Here is a 20,491-nt window from a genome sequence, read left to right as displayed (position 1 = left end):
TGGGTCTCTGCTGGTCCGCAGGAGGGCACTGGGCTGGCATCAGACGCACTCCAGTGTGGAAGGGAAGGTTTGATCTGTCTCTGGTCAGATCTTCGTGACGTAGTTGCTCAAGCTCTGGGAGTGATAGGAGAGAATTTCAAAGACTTTTGGTTTGGATAGAGAAATGAAGAAAGTGAATTATAAATACCTTTACTGAGTTAATAGTGAGTTTAAAAAAAGCCTCCCTCCTGGACAGTAGTTAGCCTAGTCTGTTAACAAAATTGGTTCTCAGCTCAGTAAAAGTGCTTTGTAAACCAGCTTCATTGTTTTCCAAATCCCCAGTTGAACTTTCTGTAGTGACTTAGGTCTTATCTGTCACTTTGCTGTAGGCATATTTAACTGTGTTGTAGGCATGGGAGGTGGTGGTGTAGATTGCCAGGAGAGGACACCTTGGCCACTCTTTGCCCTGATCTGTGTCCCATCTAGACTGACCAAAGTTGAGAGGCCTTGGCCTTCTAGTGAGAGATCTTTGTGGGAAGAGTTTTTTGGGAGTGAGATCCAGAGTCTGCTGTGGGTCTAGAGAGCTCATGAGCTGAAGGCCTGATCAATGCCTTTGCCCCTACCCCATCGCCTTCTTTTTAGGCAATTCAGCACATCGAGGGCACACAAGAGCAGGAGGAACAGGAGCAAGAGGAGCAGCGACGGGTGGTGATCGTGAAGCCACCAGTCCGGGCTTGCCCTGGAGCCCCTGCCTCTGACACAGCTTCAGACTCAGAGGCCTCAGACAGTGATGCTATGGACCAGGGCAAGGAGGACCCAGCGGGGGATGGGGACCTCCCCTGACCCCCCCCACAGCCCTCCTCTCCCCCCCACCCTCAGGGGGGCGAGGGGGCAGGGGCAGTAGTGGGGAGAAACGCTCGAGTTCTCAGAGCGGAGAGATTTTTACAAAATTACAATGTCATTTGGGTCTCTTTTATGACCTCTTTTCAATACTGTAATTCTTAACAAAGCCAACACACCCAACTTTGGAGAAGGCTGGGGAAGGATGGAGGGCACGGCTGGGATACAGGAGGTACCAGGGGGCCAGGGCATGGCTAGAAGAGGCTGGGGAGGAAGTCAGGGACCTCCCTGGCCCCTCTCCACCAAACCATTTCTAATTTTATTTAAAAAGGGGAAGAAAAATATCAAGATATTTCTTCTCTCCTCTTAGAAGCCAGCCCTGGAACAGTGCCCAGTGCCCACCCCCTCCAGTCCACCACTTGTTCCCCTTCCTCTCTCCCCTCTCCCCCTCTTGTTTTTTCCTCTTTCCCTTTTAAGCACTTACATGGATTTGGGGGCTGTGGGTCTGGCTGGGCTGGGGCTGTTTGGGGGCCTGGGTGGGGGTGGGTTGTGTGTTGCTTCTTGGTGTGGGGTTTTCTCATGCCCCTCCTCCCTTTCCACCTGGCTCAGCACTAGAATTAGCTGTTATTCTGTACCCCCAAACCTTTCCCCCTAGGTTTACCCCCTCCTCCAGCCACAGCTGTCTCTGTCCTTTTCTTTTTATTCCTTTCTCTCTCTCTGTCCCCCTCTTCCTTCTTCCCTTCTTTCTTGGTTTTGTCTGTTGTTGTTTTTTTACAATTTTGAGGTCTTTGTGTTCTGGGAGAAGCTATTATATTTTGTTAAGAAATGGGGAAAAAAACCAAGGCCACTGTGCCTTTGTAAAGAAACAAAATAAAGTTTGTACTTTGTTTTTTAGAGCCTTTGCCTCCTGCTGACTTTCTGTCCTGGGGAGCTGTGCTGGGGGTGGTGAGGGACCTCATCCTACACTCAGGCTCAGGTGGCTGGGGGGCCTGTCCGGATGTATGGAAGAGCCAAGTGTCCGCAGAAGGACTCAGCAGTGAGGAAATGGTGGTGGGTGAGTGTTCCCAGGGCAAGGAAGAGAATATTTTTGACTCCCATCTGGTGGTAGAAGGAAAAAATGGAGAATAGTGGGAACATGAACTGAACTTTTAAAAATAGTTGTCTAGGTTTGGGGAGGAAAAATTCATTAGGGTTAGCGGCAGTCTCAGAAGTTCCTAGCTCTTTTTTGGTTGGAAGTCTCACTTGGGAAGGAGAGGGATTCTGGGAAGGAAGCTGGGCAGGGGAAGGACCATCAGTTCCTTTCCAGAGGAGAAAATCATTCAGTTATTCACTATCCTTTCTCACTCCTGAAACATATCTGGGGAGTATAAGGCAGCAGATGTATTTCTGAACCCCAACTTTGTCACTAGCCAGGTAGTTTTAGGTAAGGAATGTATGTTATATCTGAACCTCACTTTTTCTGTCTATAAAGCAGAGGAAGGTACTGTATTGTAGAGCAAAAGCTCTGGACCCATGTGCCATGATACAGGCTCAAGTCTCACTTCTGCCACTGACTAGTTTGGAGACCTTTGGCAAGTTATTTGAACAGCTAGGTGGCACCCTGAACAGAGCGCTGGGTTTGGAAGGCTCATCTTGCTGAGTTCAAATGTGACCTCAGACTTACTAGCTGTGTGGCCCTGGGCAAGTCATTTAACCCTGTTTGCCTCAGTTTCCTCATCTGTAAAATGACCTGGAGAAGGAAATGGCAAACCACTCCAGGATCTCTGCCAAGAAAACCCCAGGTGGGGTCATAGGCAGTTGGGCATGATCCAACAACAAGGACTGAAAGCAGTCAGTACTGGGTGTCTGGGTGTGAGGGGAGCATCAAGGTGAGCTGTTACTTGGGGGAGGCGGGACCCCCTGAGTTCACCCTCCGGACTAAGGACATCGCGGTCAATTTCAGACTGATTGGCCTCTTGCCACACGCTGGGCAAAGTGAGGGACAGAAGGGAAGCCCCGAAGGAGCCATTTACGTTGGGCAGGCTGGGTCCCCTGCGGGGCGATCTCAGTGCGGAAGGAGAGGGGCAGACATGGACAGGAGGGAGGGCGCTGCGAGCGGGAGTAATGGAGGAGGAGGGGGTGGCCCGTGAGCTGGGCTGGGGAAGAGGTGAGTGGTCTGGCCGGAAAGGGGTCTGTTTACGTGGAATGGGGGAAATAAAAAAAAGGTCTGAACGCCCTCGTGGAGGCCCTGAAGGCCGGGCAAACGGGGCCGGTGGCGTTCACCTGGCAGCCCGCAAGGCTGCGGCAGGGAAAGCGCTGGGCACCGGGCTTGCCCCCACTGACTCCTGGGCAAGTTCCTCAGCTTGGCGCCAGGGGGCTCTGAGCGCCTGGGACTGCGTCCCGGGGCTGCTGGAGAGGGGTCCAAGCCCCGCCCCGCGCTCTGAGCCCCACCCCCCGCGGCGCTCCTCCGTTCTCATTGGCGGGATCGAAGAAGAGTTCCGTTTCCATTGGTCAGACTGAGGGGAGAGATACCACGTGGAGGGGTGGGGCAGCGTGGGCTGCTGCGGCCTCGGGCACGCGCTGGGCCAGGAGAGTGTAAGTCACACGCCTCCCGCCCCGAGCGCCCCGCGCGTGCGCGCCCACACACACACACACACACACACACACACACACACACACACACACACACACACACACACACACACACACACACACACACACACACACACACACACACACACACACACACACACTCTCCCTCCCTCCCTCCCTCTTTCTCTGTCTCTATCTCTGTCTCTCTGTTTCTCTGTATCTCTGTCTGTCTCTGTCTGTCTGTCTGTCTCTCTCTCTCCTCTCTCCCATCTCTCTCTTTTTCTCTGTCTCTCTCTATCTCTGTCTCTGTCACTCTCTCTCTCTCCCTCTTTCTCTGTCTCTCTGTCTCTCTGTTTCTCTCTCTGTCTGTCTCTGTCTCTCTCTCTCATCTCTCCTCTCTCTCCCTCTTTCTCTGTCTCTCTCTGTCTCTCTGTTTCTCTCTATCTCTGTCTGTCTCTGTCTCTCTCTCTCCCTCCTCTCTCCCGTCTCTCTCTCCTCTCTCTCTCCCTCTTTCTCTATCTCTCTGTCTCTCTGTTTCTCTCTCTCTATCTCTGTCTCTCTCTCTCTCTATCTCTGTCTCTGTCTCTCTCCCTCTTTCTCTGTCTCTCTGTCTCTCTCTGTCTCTCTGTTTCTCTCTCTCTCTGTCTGTCTCTGTCTCTCTCTCTCGTCTCTGTCTCTCTCTCTCGTCTCTCTCTCCTCTCTCTCTCCCTCTTTCTCTGTCTCTCTCTATCTCTGTCTGTCTCTGTCTCTCTCTCTCTCCTCTCTCTCTCCCTCTTTCTCTGTCTCTCTGTTTCTCTCTCTCTATCTCTGTCTCTGTCTGTCTGTCTGTCTCTCTCTCTCCTCTCTCCCGTCTCTCTCTCCTCTCTGTCTCTGTCTCTCTCTTTCCCATCTCTGTCTCATTTTCTCTCTCTCTCACACTTGGTTCCACATGTCTTTCAGACCCTGTCCCACAATCTGTCGGTCCATGTCCCTCCTATACTGTCCCACAGCCGACTGTGTTTCCATCTCTTTCACTCACATATCACATACACTGTCACAGTCTGTCCTGTCCTGTCTCTCACATTGTCCCGTGCACTGTGGCACAATCTGTCACGGACTGTCTTTGTCCCATGCTCCTTACAGTCACATAGTCGGCCATATATACTCTTTCACACACTGTCACACGCCATCGCACAGGTCGTCATTGCCACGCTCTCTTGGTCCCAGAATCTCCTTTCTTTCACAAGTGGCTCTCATGGACCATCCCTCATCTGCTGTACCCATTCTTTGTTGTACATATTGTCCACCATACACAGACTCTGCGATACCCATTCTCTCTTGTGTGCACAACGTCTCTGATATACTCTCCTGCACATATCACATCACATTTTCTCTCTGTCACATCCTGTGTCTGTCATTTGCATCCTCTCTAACAGTTTTTCAGCTAAATTTTCTGTCACACACCTGTCACACATTGTCTCATATGTTGTCTGTCACATATTATCAAGCCACACACTGTCTCTGTCACTCACTGTTTCACAAACATCGATTCTCTGTCATATTCTCCACCACAACACAGTGACTGTTACATACATCGGCTCTCTAGCACATAGTCTCACAATCATCCTGTCATAGACTTACTGTCAGAAACTGTCATATATATTACCTCTGTCACACATGATCCTTCTGTCATACATTGTCTTTAGGTTACAGAGGGTCTCTCTTGCTCTATCCTTCTGGAGGAAAAACTTTCCCTCTCACACATTTCTGTCATATGCAATTTCTGTCACATGTGGTATCTCCCTGTCATACTGTCTCTCTGCATCACAGTAGTTTCTTTTTGCATATTCTGAATCTCAGTCATGCAGTTTCACAGTCATCTCATCTAATCACACCTTCAGCCTTTCAGTTACATGCTCCAGCTTTCTTATTTATACCTCTCACAGTCTCTCTGACATACAATCTGTCATACATTGTCTCTTTGTCTCCCTGTCACAAGCTCAATTTCCCTGTCATATATACATATATACACATATATATTTTTTTACTATCTTCCTATTGTATCTTCTGTCTCTCTGTCTCTCACACATTCTTCCTTCTGTTATGTGCTCAATCTCCCTATCACATACATTGTATCTGTTGTCAACCGCATCATCTCTCTTTTACACCGTCTCTCTTATAGTCTCACATTCTCTGTAACTCTCTCTCTCTCTCTTTCACTCTGTCACTTGTCCTTTTTCTCTGTCCCAAATTGCATTTCTCTCTCTCACACTTCATCTTCATAGTCTCTCTCACACTTGCTCACTCACACCCTGTCTCTCTTGCACTTTCTCAAACACCTCTGGGTGGGGACAAATACAAACCACCAAGAATCAGAGAGAGTGGGATACTTCCAAGATTCAAATTAGGTCCACTTGAGTCCAGGGTTGCCTTTCTGTGGGGACATAGCCTACTGATTACACCAGATTTTTTTGTGTGAAGGGAAAGAAAATTATCTAATACCGCCTTGTCATTTTAAAGGTGGAGGCTGCCACCCTCCACTATGAAATGCCATTGCCAGTTTCTGAAGTGTGTGGCCTGTCTTGGGGCTCCTAGGACTTCTTGTGGGTGAGTTCATAGTCAATAGGGAGATAAAGAGGGCTTTCCTGTCTCAACTGTCCAATATCAATTCCTTTGCTTAGGGGATATCCTCCCTTCTGCCACATCACCCCTCAAATAATACTTTGTGGGATACCATTATGTAAAATAGGTTAAAATCATCGAGCTTTTCATGAGAACTAGCCCAAACTGCTTCTTTGCCACTTGTTTTCTTGGCCTAAATTCCACCCTTCCTTTACCCTACAGCCTATTGAACCAATCCTCTTTTCTCTGCCTCTTCCTTCCTTTGTCCTGGCTACTTTTCACCTATTTGCTCTACAACGGGTGGAGTATATCTCCATCTACCCCTTCCCTCCATGGTTTCTCTCTCATCTGTCCTGATCCCCTCTCTGCCTCTGACCTGCTGAGTTGCAGTTTTCTCCTGTTGATTGACAGGGGCTGGTGCTGATTCAGGGGAGAGGGCTGGGCTGGGGGCCGGGGTGCACATATAACCCTATATCTGGCAGCTGTGGGAAGGAATGAGCTTCCCAAAGCCCTTCTCTCTCCCCCTTTCCTATTTTGTGACAAGAGCTGAAGGGCACCAGCTGAGAATTTTCCTGAATTAGGGTGAGGCCTCAGATAGTGCCCTAAGTCATTTTCTTGCATACTTTTAGAGAAGTGGATCACTGAATTAGGCCTGAGTTCTAATCTTACTCTTGCTGCTAATTTGTTGTGTGACCTTGGAAAATACAGTTTCTTCCTCTGTAAAAAAAGAAGGCTTCAGTTCTAGTTCAGTACAACGTCATGACTGAAGGTAGGAAAATAAGGCCAGGAAAGGGCTGGTTGATAGCCTGATAGAGTCACAGTGAGAATGAAAATAGATTTAGAATGAGTGAGATAAAGGTGAAATGGAAAGATAATAGATTCATTTAGAAAAGAGAATTTTAAGAGTTTGAGATAATGAATGTAGAAAAGTTTTGGGTGACCTTTGTGGTTTAAGGTGTGGGTGGCTGTGTCCTAGGGTGGCTGAGATAGAATGCAGATATAGGTCACTGGAGTTGAGGAAAGTTGGTGGTGTGAGAGGGTTAGGTTGTTTGAAGGGATATTCACTCAAATACTGTAGTCTCCCCCAAAGGGCAGGGTTTCAGCACTGGTCAGTGTAGAAGCAGCACATTCTCTTTCCATGAGTTGTATGGTGATGGAGTTTGGAGTAGAAGGCAGTTAGGCGAAAGGTAATAATGACAGGCAAAATGTGAGCAAGGAAGAATGCCCAGACTTTTATGAATAGGTAGTTTTAGTCGGTAAGACAAACAAATAACCCATAAGCATTTACCAAGCACCTAATAATAGTAAAAAATAAAATAAAAATAAAACCCCAAAGCAAAAACCCTTCTCTTCCTTATATAGCATTTTATATTTTTTTCAAAGTCTGTTCTAAATGGCCACATTAACTCTCAAAACTGTCCTGAAGAGGAATGAAATGCAATGTATTGGAAAGAGAACTGGAGTGAAAATCAGAGGACTTGGGCTTGAGTCCTTGTTCTCTGTCACTTTCCCTGCTCAGAAATCTTCAGTGGCTCCCTGTTTCCTCTAAAATAAAATATAAACTCTTTCTCTTGGTGTTTAAAGCCCTTCATGACCCAGCACTTATCCTATCTTTCTAACCACCATTTCACATTCCTCCTTTTCACCTTCAGTCTATTACAGTCAATGAAGGTTTTCAGTTTTTCTCTTCAAACTGACCATTATATAGATAGTCTCCCTTCATTCACTAAGGCTGCCCATCATGCTTGGAATTCACTCTCTATTTCTTTTAGCACCCTTCCTTCAAAGGCCTATCTGGGGTACCACCTCCTCATGAAGTTCTCCATGAACCCCTCAAGTGTTAGTACTGTCTCCTCAAATTTTCCTAGAGCACCTTAATCTCTCCCTGCCTTGTTTTATATTTATTTATATACATGCTGTATCTTTGCAGCGGCACCCCCCCATTGGGGTATATATTAGGAGAGAATTGATAAAAGTTCACAAAAATAATAATGGTTGACATTTACATAAAGTTTTAATGTTTGCAAAGTACCTTATATACATTATCTCACTTATGCTTTACAGTAACCCTGTGAACTGAGAGCTATTTTTAGTCCCGTTTCCTAAGTAAGGAAATTGAGGCTTATATAGCTGGTAAGAATTTAAGGATAGATTTAAACTCAGGATCTCCTGATCCTAGGTATCATGCTCTATCTACTACAACAAGCTGAAATCTGAAGTTGTATCTTGTAAAGATTGGCACTGCTTCTTGTGAAGTGGCCTTTAACTTCCTTACTCCCTTCTTTAGAATTACAGAATGGCAGACCTTAAAGGAGAGACCTTATGGATAATCCAATCCAACCCTCTTATTTCATAGATCAAGAAATTGAGGCCAAGAGAGATGAAATGGCTTTGCCCAAGGTTATCACTGATTTCTGACAAGGACACACAACCAACTAAATCTCAACTCAAACTTGTTTAACCCATCTAAGCTATGGGCAGATCCTCTTCTCTCGCTCAGATTTGGGCTCTTCTGGCTTTTTCTATTCCTGAGAACAAATCTCTCTCACGTGCCTTTGTACATTTTGTCCCTCATCTCCTGTCTCATTCTTGTTCTCAGACACCATGAGCGATATCCTGCCTTCCCTTAGACAAGCTGGTGTCTGCTTCCCTCCCAGCTCCCAAAACCTGGCTCACAGGAGTCATCACATGCTCTTATTATGACAGCATCAGACAGCACTTTGCAGAGGTGATGAACACTAACTTGTTCCTTCAACATGAGGAAGGAATCTCAGTGCTGGCTCTCTGGTACTGGACCCATTCCCTCTTATTCCCACTTTCCAAAGGCTTTACCTACATTACAACATGAAATATTCCCAGTCTGGTTAACCCCATAGTGCCTCCCATCTAGCATTCTGTCCCCAAAAGGGGCATCAAGGGACAAACATAGAGCTTGTCCTCTCTGACTGATCTCCACAGAAAGCATTTTTTCTTTCTAATTTTCCTTAATTATCTATTCTGATTCTGTCATCCCTGAGTTTATTTGGAATGCCTTTCTATTTCTAGCCCATACTACCTCTTAGGAGTAACAGATAGTATCTCCACAATGTGTAAAACAAAATAGAACTTCCTTTTATTTGTCCTAAAATAGCCTCCTTCAAACTGAGACCCAGACACAGTAAGTAATTTATCTGAAGTTGTTCCAGTTAGTGGAAAAACTGGGATTTGAACACAAGTCTTGGGAGTCTAGTAGTTTCTCCATTATCTCACACTATTTTTCCTAAATCCATGTTTTCGTCATCTCTGTGTTTTAAGGTTTTATATAAATGTCAGTTTAAGGCTCTCGTCTTTGGCCTCTTCAGGCTATTCCAGAATTTTTTAGATCTGGAAGCAATAGCTTGGTGTAGTGGAAACATTTCTGGATCTTGAGTCAGAGAAGCTGGTTACAATCTGAACTGGGCCACTTGCTACCTGTGTGATCTTGAGCAAATCACTTGGTTCTTCATTTCCTCATCTGTAACACAATCTTTCAGGACATTTACTTTCAAGTACTATTGCCTTTGTATGTTGTCTGCTGGGGTCCAACTCCCTTGGTCTAAAGTAATAACCTTAATAAAGTTAAAGTTTATAATTTTATGAAGCACTTACATCATTATTCTTTTGATTCTCATATCAACCCTCTGAGACAAGACATGGTGGGGATTATTATTTGCTTTTGGGAGAGGAAGAAGCTGAAATTTAAAGAAATCAAGTCACTTGTTCAAGGTAGTAAATTAGTAGTAGATTGTAAACTTGTGAGGTCAGCATTTAGTAAGTGCCTGGAGGGAATTGAGGATGCAAAGATGAAAAGGAAGGAATCCCTGCCCTTAAGGGGCTAACACTGTCACTGAGAGATAACCTGAATGAATATAGGACAATCCAGAAGTCTTACTGGAGCTCTCCTGGAAGACTCCAGCTCTAAAGCTACGATGATGACCCAGTCCAGCACTCCTTTTTACAGATGAATGGAGTTCGCTTGTCCAAGGTTACACATCAAGGTAATGTCTGAACAAAGATTAGAACCCAGGTTCCTGTACTCCCAGCCCATAGGGACCTCTCTCATTACATTGTAAAGAGACTGCTTTGGATTGGTTGTTTTATGTTTCCACTCCAAGGCAGAGCTGAAGTCCAGGAAATCCTAACTCTGGGTTCACCCTTCTCACTCCTAACTCCTTCCTCAAAGTGGTGGGTGGAGAGTCACTTTCATGTAGGCTCAAACTGCCCATTTAAGGGTGAAGACAAACCTAGGGGTCTCATCCACCCCAACAAAAATTAGGAAACTTTGAAGGCCTTTCTGTCACTGGGCAGGATCTGCGTAGCTTTCCCTGCCACATTGGCTAGGTTGTCCTAGTGACTGTGTGACCCTTTTCCCTCCCCTTTCTCCCCACCCCTCTTCCCATTTGCCTGATACCATATAAATAGAGGCAGAGAGCAACTGGGAGCTCTTGGCAGTCACCATGAGGACGCTGGTTCTGCTCTGCTGCTGCATGGCATCTCTCCTGCTCTCAGGGAAAGCAGGTATAACCCTTCTTTGGGCGGGAGGCATGAGAGCTTCTTGGCTTAGGTGGCTGGACAGAGTGGGTTAGGAGGGATCTAGCAAATGGGAAATGTTGGAAAGAGAATTTTGCTTATTGCTGATACAGGCCCTCCTTCCACCCATCTCCCAGCTTTCTCTCTAAAAGCCTTGTCTGGGGTGGAAAGGTTCCAGGGTTTTTCATGTCAAATTTTCTTAGCTTGCTGACCTCACCCAGCTATCACCTTTTTGACCTCCCCTGCGTCTGAGTAGCAAAAGAAGGATCTGGTACTAGGAGAACTGTGGGAAGCAGTTGGGAAAATAAGGGTAGCTGGGAAGACTCTCGGTGGGGGTGGGGAGGAAGTTCTAAAATGAGCACTCAGCCTGATCTCAGGCCAGACCTTGGAGGGGGCATACCTACAGGATGGGATTGGGAATAGAAGTGGAGTTGGGGGCAGTGGTGAATTCCTTGGTATCTAGGGGGCCTCTAGAGGAAATCCTTCAAATCTTAGAACTGGAAGGGGTTTTAGAGGTTACCTATTTCAAATGCACACCTAATGAAAGAGTTGGTGGCAAGAAACTCCAGGTGCCTTTCTGTTTTGTAGTACTGAGATCAGCTAGGGACAGAATCAAGGATTGGGAAGGAGATAGTGATGGTGATAGTTCTGGGGACAGAATCAAGACAGAGTTAGGAAAGGGTCTGAGGGTTTGCAGACAGGAGTGGGATTGAAAAGGGGTCTAAAGCTATTGCTTTTCTTTTGACATCTCAGCATTTTGTGTGGTCGAGAAGGTAGCTTGAGTTACAACATGATAGTTATTTATAGGCTGTGGAGAGGACACCGGATCAGTTAGCTACCCCTCCCTTGATTTGGGCCTTGGTGCATGAGTAGTTGGAGCTAAGCTCTTCTCAGCCATGGTCTCAGGAGTGCAATGTGGTGGACTGCTTCAGGGACTTCAGATCCTCTTTGGATTACCTTTACCATTTTGGGTTTTCAGAATTGGGCAGTCCCAGTTTGGGCCTAAGCTGGCTATCCTGTGCTCCCAGGGACTCTCAAGGACCTGAGCTCTGTCTGGGTCTCTCATGTCATCCCTGCTCTGTTTCCTACTGGTAGGCAGTCAGTAAGAGGTAGAATGTGGGAAGCCCGATGGAGGAGCACCCCTCCCCAGGTGTGGAAGGGTGGGGAAGGGGCCTGCAGACCTCAGCATGTGCTGCTGGGCCCTGCCCTTGTCTGCCCTTGAGTTAATTTGGTCTCCCTGGGGCTGCAGTGGCAGAAGCTGCTGCGTATTCCAGGCGGCTGTCAGGTGGCTAAGTATGGAAACAGCCTGGTAATTGGATCCTGAGCCCCAAGCTGCTGCCACCACCCCTACTCTCCCTGGCTCTCCCCTGCTCTGGCCTCTTCTCCCCACCCTGCTGGGCCACAGCTGCTGCCTCCCCTGCACAGTCACACGGGCCAGGGGGCCAAAGAGTTTTAGCCTTTTAAGGATATCCTTTATCCTTCCTTCTAAACAAAGGGGCTTGAACCCTTTGGGTACTGTTATCTCGCTGACCCCAATGGGTGGGCAGGCAAGATTCTTTCCATAGACTCTTGCCTTTTCTATCCTCCATGGAGAGAGAATGAAGAGAAGAGGGGCTTTCTCTTTTCACTATAGACTCTTCTGCCTTGTTCATACCTGGCTTCAGAGGTCTCCCTTGGATGGAGACTTGGAAGCACCTTGTCTTACTTCTAAGGAAAGGATAGCTGCTAATTATGTAAGAATTATGAATTCTGCCTCATTAGAAAGAGACACAACCCCCACCCTCCCAGTGGCTTATGTTTCATGTCTGGCTCCAATGGTGACTCTAGAATAGTGACTCTTCTTCCACCTCCAGATGGGAGATACTGCCCCCAAACTATAGCTGGTTATGTTCCAGATTGGTACCTTCCTTGGTAGATTCACCCCCCTCCCCTGAATGGTATCTCTCTTTTTAGTACCCACAGAGGTATATTCTATCTTCTGAATGGAAGTTCTTCTCTTCCATCTTTGACTGGAATTATGTATTTCCATAATAAATTGTACTCCCTTCTTATGACAAATTATTTGTCCTTACCCCAACCCCAATGCTCATCCACACCAAAAAGTATTTTAATTTTATTGTCCCCACTGGGTGGATTTGCAGAATCAAGGAGAGGGAGGCAAGTTATCTCTTTAAAGCCCTTCCCTTCCTCACAGAACAAGGTTTCCAAGAAAGCCTCTTTCTCCCTCTCCTTGATCCCATCACAAATGCTCTTTGAGTCAATCTGGGCTAAGCTCTTTGGGTGGGGTAGGGTCTCTCCTTTCAAAAGTCCCTGTGTGAAGGCTTAATGTAACCTCTGTTCTCTGCTTATCACCTGGTTGATACCTGGCTTTTCTACCCAGAATGCCCTCAGAAAAAGCAGTTAAGCCCATCTGGACCATATCCACATCAACATCCCACTTTGTTCCTATGACTTTTTAAGCTTGTTTTCCGCTTTCCATTTCCTGAAGGGTGATTCAATGAATGGGCCTTATCTCACTCTAAGTGAGTACCTGCATAGACCTTGGCCTAAAGGGCCACCATCTCCCCATACATCCTGAATCATCTCCAGTCATGCTGAGGAATATCAGGTCACTGGATTCAGATGGCTCTGGAGGAGAAGTGAGGCTGGTGACCTTGCATAGCCCTCCCTCACTCAAAACAAAGTCAAGTGCAAGTCATGTCATCATTTCTCTGATGGCATGGTCTTCTTTGGCAATGAAGGACAAACACAATCTCAAAGACCTGGCTTAGTGATATATGTAGTATGGGAGAATTTGATGTCTCTCCAAAATACCTTAGAATCACAAAATTTTAGAGTTGGAAGGTTCCTCAGAACTAAATTAGCCTGAATTTCAAATCCCAGATAGGGAAACAGGCCAAGAAAGGGAAAGTGACATGCCTAGGGTCATACACTAGCAAAGTTTGATCTATCTCTTATTTCAATATTCTTTCCAATGTACACAGGAACAGTCTTTAGAAAGAGGAGAGAGATGATCATATTGTGACAGCCTTCCACCAGGTCTGGGGAGGCATTCTACAGATCCAGCCAGAGATTCTGTAGTAATTACCCAGACTATGGGGATGGGGAAGTAGGCACACATCTGTTGTGCAGCTTTACTTAGGGAGCATGGCAAAGAATGATGGTCTCAGTTATCTGTCTCCCTATGGGCTTCCTGTGGGGGCAGAATGAAAGTTAGGAAAATATTTCTGTGGGCTGCCCAATTATTGGCATTCATTGGCAAGGACTAGTTTGTGAACATAATGGTGTCTATCCATTTGACTTAGAGATGTGAGGTTGGATCTGGGTGCTTCCTGACTCTTCACCTTTCATTCTTCTACTGTGTCCAATGTAATTTCAGCCCAGTTCTTCTATGATTCTCCTGCTTATAAACTCTTAAGGCTTCCTTTTTATCTTATCTTGTCCCCATAGTGTCAAGAGCCCTTATTTGATGTGCTCTGGCACTGTTGGTACCTCAGTGCTCCAAGAGTAACATGACCCTCCTTGAGAGTTTGTGGTTACAGTCAGTGAAGCCCCCAAGGTCTGGTTTCTGATGATTCCCAGAAAGTGGCTGTCATTCACAGAGACCTTCTTAATGGTACAACCCCACTAGTGGCTACATATACAATAGGGAGGTATCCTGAGGGATGGGACCCCGCCCAACTCTCATTCCCAATCATTCCCAATTAAAGGCCATTTTCTTACTTCCCATAAAACCAGTGATGAAGGGGCTGATCAATTTGGTATGTGTTATGGGCCTATTCCAATTAAAGAACTCCTTTACTTCCTCTCTCCCTTCCCCCCACCTTCTAGGACTAGAGAATATTATGCATGATTGAGCCAGCTTTTGATCCTGAAACAAACTGAAGTTCTCTAACCTGCATTTTCTTTCTTCTTTTCTAAATATCTGGTGGTGTGTAAACTAACTTGGGCATCAGATCTTCATCATAATGGAATCATAGAACATAGACTATTAGAGGTAGAAGGAACTTTAGATCTTAGAATATAGAAGGAGTCTTAGAATATAAAATGGTAGAGCTGAAAGGGGCCATAGAACTTAGAATGACAGATCTGAAAGGGGTAAATGGTATATAGAGCTAGAAAGGGCCCTAGAATATAGAATTTTAGAATTAGAGAGATTCTTAGAACAATATTCGAGTTGTTTAGAACCTTAAAGTTCATCTAGTTGGATTCTCTCATTGTACAGGAAACAGGTTCAGAAAGGGTAATTAACTTGCTCAAAGTCATACAATTAGTTAGCAGTTAGAATCAACACTGGCACCTAACTCATCTGACTCCTGACCTAGAGTTTTCCCCCACTACATCAAGATGCTTCCTACGGATTAATTACTAACACGGAAACCAATGTTTTAGTTTTTAATGTCAGGAAAGGGAAAGATGTGTGCATACATGTGTCAGTTTAATTTGAAAGCCACTCTTATCAATGGATGTTCTTTCATATGGGCTATTGAGAAGAGGAGGAAGTTCTATTAAGTCACAATGTTTCATTTAGGGTGACCAGGTCTAAGCAGGGAGAACCAGACTTCGGGCAGGACATATAACACATGTATATATGAGTCTCTATTGAAAAGTATGTAGCCATGAATGTATACCAAACTCAAATATTATTGAAGTTTTTGGGTTTGGTGGATTAGTTGTGTGTTCATGACTAAGATCCTTTAACTGGGTCAGGCTTATTAGAGGAGGCAAGCTATTGGTTGTGATCTGAGAGACAGAAAGGATGGGTTTTGGCAGATCATGGACCTGTTTAGGCTTGAGACAAGAAGGAATATGGGATCAAATGGGAGAAAAGACAGATGCTCTAGGAAGTTTGGAGCTTGACCTCATTATCTAGAATGGATAACATGTTGACTCAGGAGGCCATTTCTAACTGCAAACCCAGACTTTTCAAATGTGAAGAAAGTGAGTGTAAAGATTATGCATTAATCCAGGGAAATTGGAATTTGTATATCATGGTCTAGATTTTACTGTATTCAGAAGACCTGTATATCTTTTCCTTTCCTCTACCTCTAACAACTGTAGTGATATGATACTGGTCATGTTGTATGGGAATTCTGAGCTCTTGGTACCCTTCCACTTTGATATCATCACAATGCAGAATTTAATTTGATGATCCATGCTTTTATATGGGTATTTTCCTCTGGGGCAGGGGTCTTAACCTGGAAGTCAATGGTCCTCCCTACCCCAACATGGATAGATTTCTAATGTCTGTGAACTTGAATGGGAAGAAAATAACATCTTTAGTTTCACTAACTTCTAACTTAAAGGTTAGTATTTCTTTCCATTAAGAATTTAAAACAAACAAACAACATTAATCTCTGAAAAAGTCTATAGTCTTCACCAAACTTCTACTAACTTGACTCTAAAAAGGCTACTTTTTGCTCTAAGCGGATGAGGATGTGAGAATTTGATCTAGGGGGGCATTTTAATCGACACCAGGGAAAGGCTGGTGGCCAGACAATGAACCTGCTACTCTAGAAATCTAGCAGGACCTGAATGAAATCAGGTGAATCAATATGCCTGTTAAAGTTGGAAGGCACCTTAGACCAATAATAATTTATATTTAAGTATTACATTAAAGCACTTTCACTCACAACAATCCAGTACGGAAAGCATTACAATTATTGTTATCTCCACTTTACAGATGAAGAAATTGAACCTCTTAGAGGTAAAATGACTTGTCCTTAAATACATAGCTAGTAATTGTCTAAGGTGGAATTTGAAAACGGGTCTTTTAGTCTCTTAAGTTCAGCGCTATTTCCAATGCATCACACTGCTTCTGTCACAGGTGTTTTGAACCTTCTTTTGTGTTATAGACACTTTGGTAAATCTCTTAAAGCCTATGGACCCCTTCTCAGAATACTGGGTTTGGTGTTTTGGGTTTTTTTGTTAATGCATAAAATAAAATACACAGATTGCAAAGGAAAGCAATTATATTAAAATACAGTTATCAAAATATTTTTAAAATGCAAATTTATTGGACCCAGGTTAAGAATTTCTGCTAAAACATAGCTTTCAAGCTGTTCCAAATCCATCATTTTGCATGTAAGAAAACTAAGGCCCAGAGATGGGAAATAACTTGCTTAAGGTCACATACCTAAGTAGTGGCGAAGCTGGGACTGAAAACTAGGTCTTCTGACTCAGTTCAGTGTTCTTTCCACTATCTCAAGGTCTTAATGAACTGAAATGGAGATTATGGCATGGAGTTTCCCTGTTTTATGTCATTTTTCCATTTTGTGGCATCCTCCCCTCTTCCACCTACCCACTCATCTAGAATCCTTAAACCTTCTTTCTCTTCTCTTTTACTAAATTCTGATCATAGGAGAGAATTAGAAACTTATTCAAACTGAGGTTCAAAGGGCTGATGATTGTTTAAAATGTCACTTTCCTGAAAGATTTGTCTTTCCAGAAGGAACAAAATTTTAATTGAAAGGAATAAGACTTTAATATGGAGTTCCAAGCAGTAGGTCTTAAAGAGATGTTTTGGGACAAGAGGTGTCAAACACACTGCTAGCCAGCACCTGCAGGAACCAGATTAAAATATATTTGGAAAGTATTTAACAAAATAAATAAAAATACAATAAATCATGGATAATATTAATATATGGCTTTCTGAATCACTATACACCCCATAGGACATGTATGGTTTAGTGGCCTCATTTGTATTTGAGTTTGGCACCACTATTTTGGAGGATGGGGGAGCCAATTATAAGTTGGATCTATGGCAAGGGAAAAACCTTGGGTTCCCTATCCATACTACAGGCCCCTCTTAGCTCTAGGATTCTAGGTCTATGTGGGATAATAGAAGAAGCCTTTAGGCTACTGAGAGGAGGGGTTGGCTTTGACCTACAGAGAGGTCAGCTGTGGGGCCAGCTGCAGAGCTTCTCTGTCTCCTAGGGGCTCAGCCTGATGAAAGGTGAGAACACTGAAGGCTCTAACACCTCCCTGGTTTAGGGATCCTGATCCCTGTTGCTTCCCAGTCCTGAAGAGGGTCGAGAGCAGAAAGCAGTGAGCCATGAGAGTGTTAGATGGGGACAAATTCCAGGTCTGGGCTAGCAGTGGTCCTGTTTAGGATTTCCTGTGATCAAGAAAGTCCCTGTTAAATTGCAGGTTACAAAATAAACCCGCACAAATATTCTGCATTTCTAGATATTAGAAATATAAAGTCCAACAGCAAGAGATAGAAAGAGAAATCCCATTTAAAGCTAGGGTAGACACCATAAAATATTTGGGAGTCTACCTGCCAAAACAAATCCAGGGACTATATGAACACAGTTACAAAATACTTTTCGCACAAATAAAGTTAAATCTAAGTAAGTGGAAAAACATCAGTTGCTCCTGAGTAGGCTGAGCCAATGTAATAAAAATGACAATTCTACCAAAGTTATTTAGTGCCTAACTTATGTAGTGCCATACCAGTCAAACTATCAGATAATTATTTTGTAGAGCTGGAAAAAAATATCAAAATTCATCTGGAAGAACAAAAGTTCCAGAATATCAAGGGAACTAATGAAAAGAAATGCTAGGAAAGGTGACCTAGCTCTACCAGATCTCAAATTATATTATAAAGCAGCAGATATCAAGACCAGTTGGTACTGGCTAAGAAACAGAAGGATAGACCAGTGGAATATGCTAGGTACCAAGACATACTAGTCAATGAATATAGCAATCTATTGTTTGATAAACCAAGGACCCCAGCTTACTGTTTGACAAAAATTGCTGGGAAAACTGGATAAGTGTGGCAGAAAATAGGCATAGACCAATGCCTCACATTGTTCACAAAAATAAAGTCCAAATGGGTACATGATCTAGGTACAAAGATTGATACTATAAACAAATTAGTGGAGCAAGGAATAGTGTATCAGATTTATGGAGAAAGAAAGAATTTTTGACTAAACAAGAGATAGAAAGCATTATGAAGTGCAAAATTTTGATTACATTAAATTGAAAAGTTTTTGCACAACCAAACCCAATGCAACCAAGATTAGGAGGGAAGCAGAAAACTGGGAAAGAAAATTTTTTTTTTGTATTTAAATTTATTTATTTCAGTTTTCAGCATTCATCTCCACAAAATTTGGGGTTCCAAATTTTCTCCCCATTTCTCCCCTCCCCCACCCCAAAATGCCAAGCATTCTAATTGCTCCTATCACCAATCTGCCCTCCCTTCTAACATCCCTTCCTTCCCTTATCCCCATCTTCTCTTTTGTCCTGTAGGGCAAGATAACTTTCTATACCCCATTACCTGTATTTCTCATTTCCTAGTTGTATGCAAGAACAATACTCAGCAGTTGTTCCTGAAACTTTGAGTTCCAACTTCTCTTCCTCCCTCCCTCCCCACCCATCCCCTTTGGGAAGGCAATTCAATATAGGCCATATCTGTGTAGTTTTGCAAATGATTTCCATAATAGTTGTTTTGTGTAAAACTAACTATATTTCCCTCCATCCTATCCTGCCCCCATTTCTTCTGCTCTCTCTTTTGACTCCGTCTCTCCCCAAGAGTGTTGACTTCTAATTGCTCCCTCCTCCCATTGCCCTCCTTCCATCATCCCCCCCACCCTGCTTATCCCCTTCTCCCCCGCTTTCCTGTATTGTAAGATATGCAGAAAGAATTTTTGCAATTCGTGTCTGTGATAAAGGCCTCATTTGTAAAATATATAGAGAACTGAGTCAAATGTACAAGAATACAAGTCATTCCCCAACTGATAAATGGTCAAAGGATATAAACAGGCAGTTTTCAGAGGAAAATATTAAAGACATCTATAGTCATACGAAAAAATGCTCTAAATCACTCTTGATTAGAGAGATGCAAATCAAAACAACTATGAGATATCATATCACACCTATCAGATTGGCTAACATGACAAAATAGGAAGAAGATAAATGTTGAAGAAGATGTGGGAGAGTTGGAACACTAATTCATTGTTGGTAAAGCTGTGAACTGATCCAATCATACTGAAGAGCAATTTGTCACTATGTCCAAAGGGCTGCAAAAATGTACATGCCCTTTGACCCAGTGATATTGCTTCTAGGACTGTATCCCCAAGAGATCATAAAAATGGGAAAGGATCCCACATGTACAAAAATATTTATAGCAGCTCTTTTTGTGGTGGTCAAAAACTGGAAACCATGGGGATGCCCATCAATTGGGGGATGGCTGCATAAATTGTGGTATATGAGTGTGATGAAATACTATTGTGCTATAAAAAATGATGAACAGGAAGACTTCAGAGAGGCCTAGAAAGACTTATATGAACTGATGCTGAGTGAAAGGAGCAGAGCCAGGAGAACTTTGTGCATAGCAATGACCACAGTGTGCAAGAGTTTTTTTTCTGGTAGACTTGGAACTTCATTGCAATGCAAGGACTTAAAAAAATTTCCAATGATCTTTTAAGGCAAAAATGCCTTCCATACCCAGAGAAAGAACTTTGGAATTCAATTGCAGAATGTAGCAGATCATTTTCTTTTGTATTATGTTTTGGTTTGTTATATGATTTCTCCCATTCATTTTAATTCTTCTATGCAACATGACTGGTGACAATGTATTTAATAGGAATGTATGTGTAGAACCTATATAAAATTATATGCCATCTCAGGGAGGGAGTGAAGAAGGAGGGAGAGGGAAAAAAAATCTAAGTTATATGGTAGTGATTGTAGAACACTGAAAATAAATAAAATTTAAATGTAAAAAAAAAGGCTCTGTTGCTGCCTAGTGGGGTGTAGACTAAGTTCTCTTCATCTGTTGTAGGCAGGTCTGCTCAGGTGCTCCCACCCCTTCTTTGAGTCCCACCTCTCTTTCTCATCCAGCTCCCATTTCTGGTTAGGGAGCTAGGTCCTGGCTTTGGGTATTCAAACTGAACTGTACCTTCACAAGGTCCCCTGGCTAAGCTACTCTGGGGGTGACCGACAGAGGGAT

General features: G+C 44.0%; 2 protein-coding genes across 10 annotated transcripts in view; both read left to right on the top strand.

Annotated features, from left to right (window-relative positions):
* TFAP4 (transcription factor AP-4) overlaps positions 1 to 1,715 on the top strand; it is a 59,013-nt gene extending 57,298 nt beyond the window's left edge. For all 8 annotated transcript variants that reach the window (XM_072603549.1, XM_072603501.1, XM_072603493.1 and 5 more), the window contains exon 7: positions 622 to 1,715. In XM_072603549.1, coding sequence (XP_072459650.1) covers positions 622 to 822 — 201 coding nt within the window. In that variant the 3' untranslated portion in view covers positions 823 to 1,715. The remainder of the gene's footprint in view (positions 1 to 621) is intronic.
* Positions 1,716 to 10,450: 8,735 nt separating this feature from the next.
* Positions 10,451 to 20,491, top strand: part of SRL (sarcalumenin) — a 71,241-nt gene continuing 61,200 nt past the window's right edge. The window contains exon 1 of one of the 2 annotated variants that reach the window (XM_072603350.1): positions 10,451 to 10,527. In XM_072603350.1, the coding sequence (XP_072459451.1) occupies positions 10,467 to 10,527 (61 nt within the window). In that variant the 5' untranslated portion in view covers positions 10,451 to 10,466. The remainder of the gene's footprint in view (positions 10,528 to 20,491) is intronic. The other variant, XM_072603342.1, reaches the window with a different exon arrangement.

This window comes from Notamacropus eugenii, chromosome 1, assembly GCF_028372415.1.
Source record: "Notamacropus eugenii isolate mMacEug1 chromosome 1, mMacEug1.pri_v2, whole genome shotgun sequence".
In the NCBI taxonomy this organism is placed as follows: Eukaryota; Metazoa; Chordata; class Mammalia; order Diprotodontia; family Macropodidae; genus Notamacropus; species Notamacropus eugenii.
The sequence above is the reverse complement of the archived record's forward strand: the minus strand, read 5'-3'. Positions and strand labels throughout refer to the sequence as shown.